Source organism: Eublepharis macularius, chromosome 2 (assembly GCF_028583425.1).
Source record: "Eublepharis macularius isolate TG4126 chromosome 2, MPM_Emac_v1.0, whole genome shotgun sequence".
NCBI lineage: Eukaryota > Metazoa > Chordata > Lepidosauria > Squamata > Eublepharidae > Eublepharis > Eublepharis macularius.
Genome location: NC_072791.1, coordinates 102,461,577 through 102,475,203, shown reverse-complemented (window position 1 = coordinate 102,475,203; position 13,627 = coordinate 102,461,577). Strand labels below are relative to the sequence as shown.

Genomic DNA, 13,627 nt, shown 5'->3' with positions numbered 1-13,627 from the left:
CCTGGGTATGATTCTCCATGTATGTGTCTCATTCTCTAATGGAAACAGGTTAGCCATTTGAAGTGCCTGATGGTACTAATCACACACCCTAGTTCTTGGAGATGATGAGAGGGCATATTAGTTCATGCTCCAAAACGTGGGTAAACAAATTTATCTTTACCTGAATTAGAACATTTGTGTGTGTATGTGAGTTGTCAGTTATTTTTATCTTCCCCTAAAGGGGCAGATCTTTGATTTGGAAATGAATCATCTCAGCCCCTTCCACACGCCCCAAAATCCCACTTTACCTTCAAATTGAAGCTGGGGTTTTGGGGTGGGGAAGTGATTTTCTCAGTTGTTTTTACTAAAATAGTTAATGATATCTTTAAAAGATCAAAGAAATTGTCACAACTATACATGTTATTAAACAGTACATGTTTATTAAATCAGTCATGGTTAGAATAGTTTAAAACATCCCAATCAACATTCTGAATCACCCATATTACTGCAAGTATAATTCTTGTTATCTGGCTTGCAGAATATAATGCTTGTCTTGACATGCCTTTTCTTAAAGTTCAAAGTTGTACTTTAAAGTTCACATACGATGCTATAGAAGAACAAGATTTGGATCCAGTAGCACTTTAAAGACCAACTAGATTTTCAGGGTGCTACTGACCCAAATCTTGCTGTTCTACTGCAGACCAACAAGGCTACTCACCTGCAACTATACTCTGCTATATTTATACTAATTAAAACTCTGAGTAGATTGGACATTAAATACTAGTTATTATGTATCAGAGATAGGCAAATTATAACAGGAATGCTGTTGGCATCTTCTAACTTTTCCTTCATGCATTAGTAGAACTCGTATGTCTCACCCTATCTTATAAGAGAGTCTAGTGCCTACTTTTTTCTTTGTTTACTGTAGTGTATGTTAATGATTCAGTGTAAACCTATGTTACCTTGTTCTATAAACACTGATACCTCAAACTATATAATTACAGGCATTCTTGTTCCTGGCTACATTTGTATCACACCGCTTTTAGCTGATGTAAAATTGGTAACTTGGATTAGCAGGGAACAGGTGAACTTCTAGATTTCTGAGTAATGCACAGCATCTATTATTGTGATTGTGCTAAGAAGAGAGGAAATTAAAAGTACAAGTTTGAGAATTAAGTTGTGTATTTTCTGTATTTTTATTACTTTTGCCAACCTTTTAAAGGAATGGTATTGGAATGAAAGCTGCTTGTAAGGAAATTTTACTTCAGTGTTCCTTTATGCCATTTAAGAGTGTGTGGCCTTCAAGCTCTCGTCCATTTAATGACACACCTTTATGGTATTTATAATATGGTTGTCATACGCCTGGTTATTGAAGGGTCTGAGAATTCAACAAATGTGTACTTGTATGTAGATTATGCGAGGGTTTGTTTATTTCTCTACAATGCCATGGAAAGTATTTAGTTGCAGGAATAGGAAGTGTTGGTGGAAATCCTGACATGGTTATGAGACAAAGTGGAAGCATACAGTGGAGGCCCTCTGCACCAAGCCTAGTGTTGTAGAAATGATTTGGAAGTATATTTTTGCCATTTACTTAAATAGTGTAAATGGGAGGACAGGCAGTTCTGAGTGGCCCATTGCCTTGCAGGACTGCTGTCATCCATGAGCAAGCTGAACCAATCCCAGAAGCTCTACCAGGACTACAGAGGTCACTCAGACTTTACTAGAGATGCCAACAATAGATCTCATTGTTGCCTCTTCCTGCAGCATTGACAGTTGGCAGCAGTGCAGGATGCAGCAAGAGATGAACTGAAATTCAGCACTGATGCAGCTGGCCTGGGCTGAATGTCCTACCAGCTCTGGCTTGCTCCTGGACCATTTTAGGCCCATCCCTCATCTTTGCACATTTTACTTTCTGCTCTGTAATCTCAGTGACTTGGATCTGAACTGCCATAAATGGAAGTTCTTGGAAAGTGTCTTCACTTCATATCCCCAGCTCGTGGGGATGCTGATGCAGATCGAGGAACTGTCTTAAATGGCAGGGGATGACGCATGAGAGGGCTGTAGTGGTAAAGAGGAGTTTGGAATTGCTCTTTCCCCTTTTTAGTGTGAATCATCTTGTGGGGATGATTCTCCATTAGCACCTTGTGCAGTACCTCATAATGTCCGTGAACATCCTTTAACAGAAAGCTTTATTTGGGGGGGCGGGGGGAGAACCAGATGGAATTGGCAAAGATCCCTTGTAGGAATTCTGTACAGGAATTCAGATCCAAGCCAATAACACTTATTTCTTGGTGGAAAAAATTGATGATTTATAGGTTTGGATGTTATTAAATATTTGCTGTTTCCGAGAAAAGTGATTTGGGTTGTCATTTTTTTTTTCTGATGCAGTCCTTCTCAACGTGAAGAGCTATCATATGTATTCAAGCAAGCATGACCATTTTTTTTTGGAGAGGGGCTGATTCTAGATTTCCTTCAACCCATGTCCAACAAATTAGCCATCAGCACTGTTACAATAGATACGTTTTATCCAGAAAGAAGTGCATGACAGTCTTCTCAGCACTAATGTATATTATCCTGAAGGGCAAGCTAGATAGTGAGAAATCCACGATCAGGATTTCTCTGAAGTTGTTTTTGTGCTGTTTTTAAGCAGAAAAACAGCAATTTGGAGATCAGCTCAGGGAAGCAGCATCAGTTGACATCTCCAGCAGCAATTTGGGAATTAGCTCAGGGAAGCAGATCCAGTTGAGGTCTCCAGCCTCACAGCTGCTTTGAGCCTGTAGCATTCCTCTCAATAGTTCTCGCTTTCTGTATCAGGCTGTCCACTCCTCTTCTGCCTGGTCATGGTCCTGCTCGATTGTTGCTGACCCTCTGGAAGCCTTTACCAGAGCAGTTCAAGAGAGTGCCTCACTTCTGGCAAGCTCTGGAAAATCTTGTGATACAGCTCAGTCCACTGAGCTTTCCACTGATTTATGTATTCGAGAATACAGTATTAGCTGCTGATGGCTCAGGCTGTGGAAAGTTTTGCAATTAATGGATACTTTGGCTAGTTAATTTGTTTTTAAATTGCTTTACTGTGTCTGCCTTAGTGGTATTTTATATGCAAGTTGCTTTGAATATCTTCTGTTGAGGCACTGGTGGGATATAAACAATTTAAATGAAGAGAGCCTACTTGTACAATGGAGATGTAAACTATGTACAGACTCTTTACATTACTGGCCCTTGGAAAGTAATATGTTCATGGATGCAATCTAATGGGAGACTGAGGTAGCAGCTTGAATGCTATTGAACACTCCAAGGTTGCACACAGGCTTGCCAGCCCTCCCCACTTCCTCCATAGCCCTGAGATCTCTGCCATGCTGCTGCTGGAGATTCTGAGATAAGCAAACTTTTTAGGATCAAAGTTTCAGTCCAAATATGTACTTCATTGCCCAAGGAATCTTGTTTTTGTAGTCTGAAGCATGTGTACTACTCTGATATGGCCCAAATGCTGTAAATAGGCAGAGCTTGTCCCCATGACTTGATGAAGATTCTGTTTTCTGATTTTCCATCTTGTACACTCAAAACATTCCTTAAATATAAAGAATATAAGGCACCAATAGTTTTAAACATTCCTACCATTACCCAGTTAATACAATGGGCACTGACTAGAATTCAGCAAGAGCTAGGGTTGATGAAGGCTCGGTTACAAAACAGCTGCAAAACTGAGGTATGTCTTACTCTTTACTCATTTGTTAGAATGCCGAATTGTAAAGAACACATAAGAGTTTATAGAAGAGTTTTTAGAATGTATTTGTTTATTATTAATTCACCAAATGATTTCTGCTCCATTCTATACAGTCATCATTCAAATAACCCTTGAACAATGATTATCCTAGCAAGGCACAAAAGAGATCAAACATAGGCAAAGAAAATTAGCGAAACCTATAAGCCAGATTCCAGCATTCTTATACATAATTGAGATGTGTGACGTCTCTCCACCCCACAAAAAAGGTATTTATCTACAAAGAATGCACACAATATTTTCATATTTACTCAATGTAATTGAAAAAAAACATTCCAGCTGAATTGATATGCTGAGTACATACTGTTAGTTGACAGAAAGAACAAAACTATACCACAGAAGATAATAATACAGTCTGATTGGTCTGGGATTGTATGAGAACATTCTTTATACACATGTACAACTGTCTATAGCTATATGGTCCCCTCCAGTTGGACCAGGTTGGAAAGGCCAGCCTCAAGGCAAATAGCAAGACTCCAAAGAGCAGGCACATGAGTTATTGCTTCAGCTGACTTAACTCAGGTCAAGTTTGAAAGTTATAGAGTGATTGAAGGAATGACTCCTGTGTCTGAAAAGATGTACAGATATTTCTCAATTCGTTCCTTTGTGGGCTGCAAGTAGTTATACTGCAGATGTAGCACAGCAATTCACATGTCTATCAAGAGGCCACATGACTTTGTTAATAATTCTAACAAGCCAACTACACTGCTTTTGGGGACAATGGAATGGTTTAATCTGTGTTAAAAACTTAATAGGAGAAACAGCCCTGAGCGGGAATTTATTATTATAGAGGCTATAAAAGCTAAATTATGAAAACAGGAATGTCCTTAACTTAAACTGTTTTCAGTTGGTCAGGATTTATTTTAAAAAAAACCTTTCCATCACACATTGTGCTAGCCTAATGGACATGTAGCTTATACATGCTTCATGTGGGTCACAAGGCAGTATCTGTCCTTCTGCTACCTGATGACCTTCCAAACTTTCGGTGGTAGCAACAGTATAGGGGGAGTTGGGCTAATTGATAATGTACATAGGTTTGTCCTTCAAAAGTTACCAATAGTGTAAGGAATGCAGTATTAAGAAGGTGTCAGCTTAGAGGAACTTCATCACAGGTCAATGTTATCTTGGAGCTCCTGATGACACATTGTTATGAGAGAGGTAAAAGGAAGCAACTTTTAGACCTCTTCTTTGTCAGGACGAAATTTTCATTCCCTTAAATTGCATCAGAATCTGCTGCTCATGCTGGACCTTGAAATTTTTCGTTGTGTGGGTAGCTTTGTTCTTTGTTCTTTTCCAAAGCCATGTGATTACCCAAGCCATTATATCAACCAATAAGTATGTATTCACAACATGAATTTGCTGTGGCTTCCTGAAGGAAAATAGCCACTGCACTTTGTGGGTTGACCTAACACTTTCTCTTAATCACCAAGATCTGATAGACTGGCCGGGATGAAGCATACTGTTTGGGTGGAAGAAAGCCCCAATGTCTTTAAAACCCTTATATCTTCCTTTTATTGCATTCACATGTAAAGACAAGATTTTATTAGCTAAAAATCATTTAACGTATCTTTCAGTGGCATGCAGGCTTTCATTCTTTTGGGGTCATTTGAAAAACAGCAAACACATGATTGTTTCCTTTATTGATTGCTAAAGCCTATAAATCAAGAATTCTGACTCGTGATAAAAGAGTCAGTGTTTCCCACTAGTTGGTGCACAACCTACAGTTATTTTCATTGTCTATAATAAACATGTCACCCTGTTCCATCAGTTGCTTACAAGCATAGGATGGCCATTCCCACACACGTTGAATAATGCACTTTCAATGCACTTCAGTTATTCTTTAGAAGTGGATTTTGTGTTTCACACACGAAAACCCAGTCCCAAATGATCACTAAAGAGCATTGAAAGTGCATTATCCAACGTGTGTGGAAGCAGCCGATGTTGATGCAGGCATGGAATTCTCTTCCCAGAAGGACTCATTGAGCACAAAAACAAACATAATTCTTGTACACAGCAGGCCCTTTCTATGAATACATTTTCCTACATGTACAGGATATCACTGTGCATTAAAAGGCACAAGAACATTAGACTGGGGTAAATTATTTGAATTGTAGATATTTTTCATACAAATGTATACCACATTTTATTACTTTAATGTGAATCATATTGTTTAGGTCATTCTAAGAATACATTCATAGAGTAATAATTTGGCTAAAAATATATGTCTATTCTGTATTTGATTGTAGTAATTAACCTATCAAGGGTAACTTTTGCTATAAAAAGGTACAGTACTAGAAATAAATAGTTCTACAGTTCAACAATCCACAAAATGGGTTGCTATTTCCAGTCTGTGTGTAATTTTCACAAGTCCTTTTAAAGCGCCAACTAATTTGACTACACTCAAGAAGATAGTGTGGACCTACATATACAGAGTCCCCAATGAAATGAGAAAGTAATTTCACTTAATCTCCTTTTTGGTTTTGTAATGGGCAGAAACAACTAAGTAGCTGTCTGGATTCATGTCCTTGATGGTTGGAGACTTGTTCTGGATTGGGGATGTTTTCCCATCCACCCGAGAGATCTGCAGCATCCGGCATGGATCATGTTTCAGCAAATACCCTGCAAATGTCTCCCATCCTCCTCCTACACGAACCATCACATGTTTGTTGTGGAGCATCTGGATTTGTAAAAAGAAAGAGGAGAAAAAACTCTGAAAGACTTTAAAAAGTGACGTTTATGTTTGCAATCTGCAACTGTTCTGGAATATGCTGAAAAAGCATTTGACCAAGTTAAATCCCATTGAAATAACGGGGACTGTGAGCTTCGTCTTAAATAATGCTGTTCCGTTTCATGACAGATAAACCAGGTTTGCCACTGAGTGTACATTCAATAAGAAGCAATAATCAGTCTTGGCACGGCCCATGGCTTCTGGTGGAGCCCACTGCTGCTGACTCTCTATGCATGCATCTCACTGATGCCTGCATTCATGCTCTTCCACAGCTTCCTTTGTCACCTCTACTTCCCCATGCACATGCTGCCTAGTGCTGCTAGGGAAAGGCATGTGGGTGGTGCACAAAGCATCAGCATTCCTGGCAGCCATGATAGTAGCACTCCTAATGAAAACTGACATAAGATTGGCAATATTAAAACAAGACATAAAGCAATCCCCAAGTAAGAAAAAGACCACTAGAAAAGATGGAAAGCTTCCACCCCCGTTTATTCTGAGAGACTTCTAAAGGCTATAAAGGCTAGTAAGGCTAGTAAAGGCTAGTAAGCTATAATAAAGGCTAGTAAGGCTATAAAGGCTAGTAAAGACATGGGCACGATCCAAAAAATAATCCCGATTTAGCTGATCGTGATTCTGCAGCGGCGCCAAACCCAGGTACCCGAACCTCACTGATCAAGTCCCGTTTCCGATACAGAATCGGGACGGGAAGGCCGACGCGGGAGGGCACCCCGCGGTTTCCAGTGCTAAAGGAATGGTGGGTGAGGAGGATGGCGGCCGCCGGGCCCGGAAGGCCCGTGGAGGTGGCGGCGAGCTGTCTCCCCTCAGGGGGCGGGGGGGGTCTGTCCCCACGGGAGTGTGCCGGTACTGTCACGGGGGGGGGGAACCAGAGAGATAGCTCCCTATTCCCTAATTCCCTATCCGCTGAATCCCAAAGCTAAAGCTCCCCCCCTCTCTCTCTTGCGCTTTCTTTCTCCAAAAGCGGCAAGCGAGAGCTCGCCTCTGTCCCACTCCACCCGCAAGCGGAAAGTGAAACTTTGTTGCGCAGCACATGGCTATTTATAAAGCCTGGGTCTGCTATGCAGGAGGGCTGTGTTTGGCCATAAGAGCTGCGTCTCAGGCTTTGCAGGGATGAGATTCAAGTGCCCATGGCTACAGATGAACACCCCCTTTCCCTGCCCTCCCCTCTCTTCTCCCAAATGGACGAGACGGGCGCGCACTTTTCTGGCTGCTCCCTGGTTGGAAGGAAGCCCTGCTGATCAAGGAAAGCTGGGCTTCCATTCGCGTTTCCAGGGCAACAGAAGGAGGGCAAACAGCTCCGGCATTCCCCAGGCTCCGTTTCCACGGGGCTCCATTCCCTCGGGAACAGATGGCTGGCGCCAGACTGTCTGCTGACTGCAATCCCGAACGTAAACCGATCGATCCGATCGAGACCCGATAGAGCGCCCCACCCGAGCGCTGAACCAGGAGCCATGGACGGAACCGATCAGCCCAGTCCCGATGGCGCAAACGCCAAAATTGGGGCAATTTTCAGTCCGTAATTCCGATTGTGCCCATGTCTAGTAATGACTCTGTGCTGTTTCTTCCTTAGTTTTCCCTCTTCCATTTGAAAATTTGCTATTGTTTCTATAAAATTTAACCCCTCTACTGGAAAAGATATAGTTTGTAGTTTGTGCTGAGTCTGCAATGGAAAAAGTTTAGTAGCATATTGCGAACACATTTGCACCAGTGGAGTAATTGAGAGTTTCGTTGTTGTTCTAGATTTATAATGTTTTAAATGGCATTTTGAGAAAGCAACAATAAAACAAACTGCATGTATGCTGTACTCCTCTCATTTAAAAACAAGACACTTTCTCTAAAATATTTCAACAATAGGTCTGATTAATGTGCTTTTTGCAATGTTGTTTTTGACTGGCTTCAGGGACTCTCCTAGAGGAGAAATGGAAAAGGCAAAGAGTGAATAGGGAAAGAATTTTGCAACTTTACAGCTCAGTAGTTTCTTTCATTATGAAATACATTCCAGACATGCACAAATCTGATTTTGCTGCTGAGCACATTAAAAATCAAAGTGAGCAAATGTCTAACTATGTAATAATTTCAGGAGATGTTTATGAAGCACATAAATCTTTATTATTGCTTGTTTACTCTGAGGGAAAGCTGCCACAAGAGGGCTCTTTCCTTCAAGAAATATGTTTGAATTTGTATGAGGGATCTGGAGAATGCTGAGAACGAAGAGATATCAGACACAGTAATTCTATTTTATAGTAAAACTGACCTACCATATTTACATCACTGTATCTTGAAGGTCTGTTGACCATATAATACACTTGTAAGTATCTATTAAATAAATAAATGTTTAAACATGATGGCTAATGTGGTATATAAGCCACAGTAAACTGGATTTCTGTGAGCTTCAGAATACAGATTCTACCCTTCAAATTAGTCTAAATTTTACAAATATTTAATTACAACCTCTACTGATGTTATGTCACAAAGTCAGACAAATAAGGATGCTCAGGCTGCACTGAAGAGTCACAAACTGGCCACATTTAGTTCACGGCATGAATGACTCTGAAACGCTTAGGCTCCCCTTCTCCCTCCATTCCGCCCTCAGGCATGGAGCCTGGATGTTTGATCCAGTATGGTGTAGTGGTCCAAGAATCGAACTATGATCTGGGAGATCCAAGTTTATACCCCTACTCTGCCATGGAAACCTACTGGGTGAATTTGGGCCAGCTACACATTCTCAGCCAAACTTACCTCACAGGGTAGTTGAGAGGATAAAATGGAGGAGAGGAGAATGATATAAGCTGCTTTGGGTCCCCGTTAGGGAGAAAGGTAAGGTATAAATAAATAAAATAAAATAAAAACATAATTTGTTGTGCTATCCAAACCCAGATGCTCTGACCAATCAATTTGTTTCCCGCCCACAAACTGAGCTTCTGAACTATGGTTTAATAATAATTAACATCACAGCAACCTATAGAGGCTACCTCATCATTCCAAGGTTAATGAATATATGAAGAACTTCTTTTCACATACATTTTAGTGTTTCAGGATATGGAATACAATATCACTAAAATTAATCACCTTCCCTTCACATATCCTTATGGAACGTATTTCTTTATAGGGGTTAACAAGTGGATTTGCAAAACGGGATATTGCTTTACTGTAAAGTAACCAGCTTCTTTAATAAATATCTAATGCTATGCAAGAAAACTCAGTACTGAGCAATATCTATAAAACAGTCAGGGTGCTAAAAATGTTTTGTGAATACTGTATTGCATTTGTAAATCTCATTCCTTTAAAATCCAGATATTTAAAATTTTCTCCTGTAGTAAAGCTTGCAAAACTCCATTTTGAGAAAATTAGGATGTTTGTAACAAATACTTTAAGCTTTAGCCTGAGTAACTGTTAGGGACAGCTAAAGACTTTTGGGGCCTGTTCTTAAAGCAATCTTTTGTGGTCATTATTTTTAAATATATACAAGCAGTGGTAGACCTGTGAGACTCGCAGGGCGGATCCTATCCCCCCTGTTCTCCACACACAAACTTGCTCACATGCCTTCACCTACCTGGACTATCTGCCTGGCTGGTGTGTGTGTGTGTGCTGAGTAAGCTTGCCAACCCCCCCATCTGCTGCCCCCCACTCACTTGGCCAACAGGGCGAAATAGCATGGGGGGAGGAGCAGTTTGCATGTGCTCCCTCACCAGGTCATAAAATAATGTCATTTTCCGGTGTGATGGGCAAGCTGTGGGTTGTGCTGAAACCCAATTAATTAAAAATCACCCATTTGGAGTGTGGGGGTGGGGGGAGCATGAGAGGTGAGTGCTGGCTCAGCCCCCTGCACCCTTGCTTTGGCCACTGCTGGACCTAGTAATCCTAGCGCAGAGGTTAGGAGGAGCCTTTCAAGATGCCACCCTGTCCCCAATTCCAGTAGCTGCCACCTGTTCTCCTACTAAGGCTTAGCCAGAAGTTGACTGTGACTCTCACATTCACATCACACAGTTGGTAGGAGCCGACGGGACAATGCCGGCGACAATGTGAATGTGAGAGGCTGGAAGAGACTACACACTGTGCCCATGAGGAAGTTCCAGCACGAAACAGGGATTGGAAATTGCTGGCTTAGACCCGTAGGGCTGTTCTTGGTGTGAGATTCAGCTCAAGGTCGTTTTCTATCTGACCAACTCCTGGTGGTCCTCAAAATAAGAGTTCCAGTTCCAGGTTGCCTTCCATCGTCATTGCCTCTTCATATGCATTATGGACTCTTCACCGGTTGTACTATTGTCTGTATAGACACTGTATGAGAGAAATTGTATTTATTTGGTTCCTTAACAAAACACTGGTAGCGATGAATGAATAGACATTGTATTAACTACATAGACGGCTATATTGCTGCTAGCTCTGTGTATCTTAACTATTTTTGAATGTTATTCATGAGATGTGGTATATGAAATATTTATGATATTGCTTTAATTGATTGTGACACAACACGGTTGCACTTAGCACTTTATTAAATTCAATATATTTCATATTTCATATTGCAGTTATATTACTACCTCCAAGTTGTTTTGAGCTTTACAGTTTGTACCTGGGCATCAGCTAGGCTGTGTCTTAAACAAAAGTTGGAGGGGCCAAAATTGGCCTAGGCACTATTTCAGATTGAAGCCATAGATCAATTAAACAACAAATGTTATAAACAATATTTTAGTTATTAATAAGGTACTTAAAATATTAATTATTAGAAAGTGTACAAAATATAGATAAAATAACAAAGAGATAAATAAAACCTAACACACCTGGTGGCAGTTTCTTTGCCAGTTTAACAAAGCAATCAGCATCAAAGTTTCTAGATTGCAGTGGCAAGTCCAAGAGGCCAATGGTAGGGATCCAGGCTGGACTTTCAACTCAAGACAAAACACATAACTGAACTCTCCTTTTTATACCATATTGCCTGGCAACAAGGGTGGAGCTGATTGACCAATGAGAGCCTACCAGTTATATATGATGACACTCCACAGTGCTGTCATGCTCAGAGATCACTGCACCAGCTTCCCTGAGACCTGAAACTGGAATTGGAATGCGGCTCTCCCAGCGCGGCATAAAGCCACTCGAGCTGGGAGCCGTCCTTTGTGGCCCCGCCCGGTGGAAAGGAGACAGGCTCCCTTCCCGGGCATCTGGGGCATAGCCGGGGGCGGAGCCCAGAGCCGTTTACTGGCGGCTCCGCTTCCCCGGCTTCAGTCTCTTCGATCGCTCGGAGAGGCAGGAGCGTTTTTCCTCCTCTCCTCTTCCCAAGTGTCGAAGGAAAAAGCCTCGTTGGCCTTGGCCCCCACCGCAGCTACGGCGTCTGGGAGGCAGTCGGAGGGCCTGAGGACAACGGTGGCACCGTTTGTGGTGGCGGCTGGTGTAGTTTGAGGCCGAGCATCTCTGTCACAGCGGGAGCCTGCATTCGGTTGCGGAGCGCTCCGCGGCTCTTGGGGACCACCCGTTTCGCCCCCTGCTTGCCCACCCCCCCATCCGCGGCCTGGTTCCCTCCCCCCATCCACAGTTACTCACCTTTGGGCAGCGTTGGTGTGGCTGGGGGCTGGGGGGTTACTTGGCTCCTTGTGCCCCCCCTTCGCTCCTCAACAGCGTTGTTTCCTGGGTTGGTGGGCTTGTGGGGTGACTGGCTTTGGCCTGCAGTGTGTGGTGGTTTTTTCCACACGCATGCCGTCATTGCTGGGTTGTCTCTTATAGCCCTACATTTAGGCGGGTGGGCTAACAGGCTACTGCCTTATTAGGCATGGGGGGCCATTTTATTTTTCCTGGCACCCAGCCATTTTGTGCTGGGCCTGTGGCATTCTTCAGGCTCTTGGAGCCCCCTTGGGGTCGTTATTGGCAACTGATCTTGCTGGGCTGCTTAAGGGCACTCGGCACCACCTAGTAGGTGACTGATCCTGTGGGGCTGCCCAGGGGATCTTGGCGCCATCTGGTGGCGGCATTTGGCTACTGTTTCTGTTAGCCTTTTGCACATTCCTTTGGCGTGGGCCCACCTTACAGGGTGGGTGTTACGACTGATTAGATGAGCGGGTTGCGTGCCAGTCCTATACAGCGATTTGCTTTGGAGGCTTCAGTGTCCTCTTTTGTGGCAGTTATGCCACCTAAGAAAGGTGGTGGCCCCTCTAAGGGAAAGCAGCCTGCTAAAAGGCCAGTGCCAAGGAATCCCCCTCCAGCTCTGTCGTCCTCGGATGACGACGAAGGCCCGAGCAGGCAGGAACTTATGGAGTGCCTTATGGCTCTCGAGGGGGCTAAAGGGGACATGACGTCTGCTGTGGCGCCCACTCAGCCGCGCAGGGGTGCCAAACGGGTTGCTAAGGTGGGTTTTAACAAAGATTTTGCTTCTTGCCTTTCTGCCCTCGAGCAAATATCAGGTGTGGCGGCAAGCGATGGTGGTGGAGGCCAGGAACATCCGACCTCACTGGTGGGTGCGGCTGACGGTGACCAGGAATGGCAGGCTGACAGTGGGCAAGTCGCCGTCATGGTGGAACCATATATACCCGATGGTAAGGATCCTCTGCCCCAACAGAGCACCGCTTGGCCCTGGGGGCTCTGGGGGCAAGCGGCTGCCTCGGGTGTTTCTGCCCCTTCCATTGCTAGCACTTATCCCTCGCAGGGTTGGACTGCTGCGGGCCCGTTGGTGTGGCCTAATTATACCAGTGGCTCCTTGCACCAGCAACAGGCTTCAGTCTTGCCCACCCCGGGCAGTGCAGCCAGTTGGGATGGACAATCCTTTCTGCTCTCGGCGGCTGGGTGGCCATTCGGATATGTCTATCAGATGGGCTTAGCCCCTTATGCAGCCCACGGATATGGCATGGTCCCTTATATGGCATTGCCCCCTGGGGATACTGCTTTGCCATTAGGAGATCACTTGACACAGGCCACCCGTGAGAAAATTATAAGGGGCGAGTACGTGGATGTCTTTACCCTTCTCTTCAGAGAACTGGAGAAGAAGGATAAGGAGGATCTTGATGACAGGGACAAGGAAAAGATCCGCCGGTGACGGACTGACAGGACCTGGGCTCATTGGTTGCCTGGGTTCCTGGTGTATGCCGGGGTTTTGGCCAGGGTGCAGCCACACAGTGCCCTCCCCCTCTTTCAATATA

At 43.6% G+C, this 13,627-nt stretch overlaps 1 protein-coding gene across 1 annotated transcript in view; it reads right to left on the bottom strand.

Moving 5' to 3' along the window:
- Positions 1–6,073: 6,073 nt before the first annotated feature.
- Positions 6,074–13,627, bottom strand: part of GAS2 (growth arrest specific 2) — a 232,832-nt gene continuing 225,278 nt past the window's right edge. Inside the window, exon 8 of the mRNA XM_054972360.1 lies at positions 6,074–6,437. Coding sequence (XP_054828335.1) covers positions 6,219–6,437 — 219 coding nt within the window. The 3' untranslated portion in view covers positions 6,074–6,218. The remainder of the gene's footprint in view (positions 6,438–13,627) is intronic.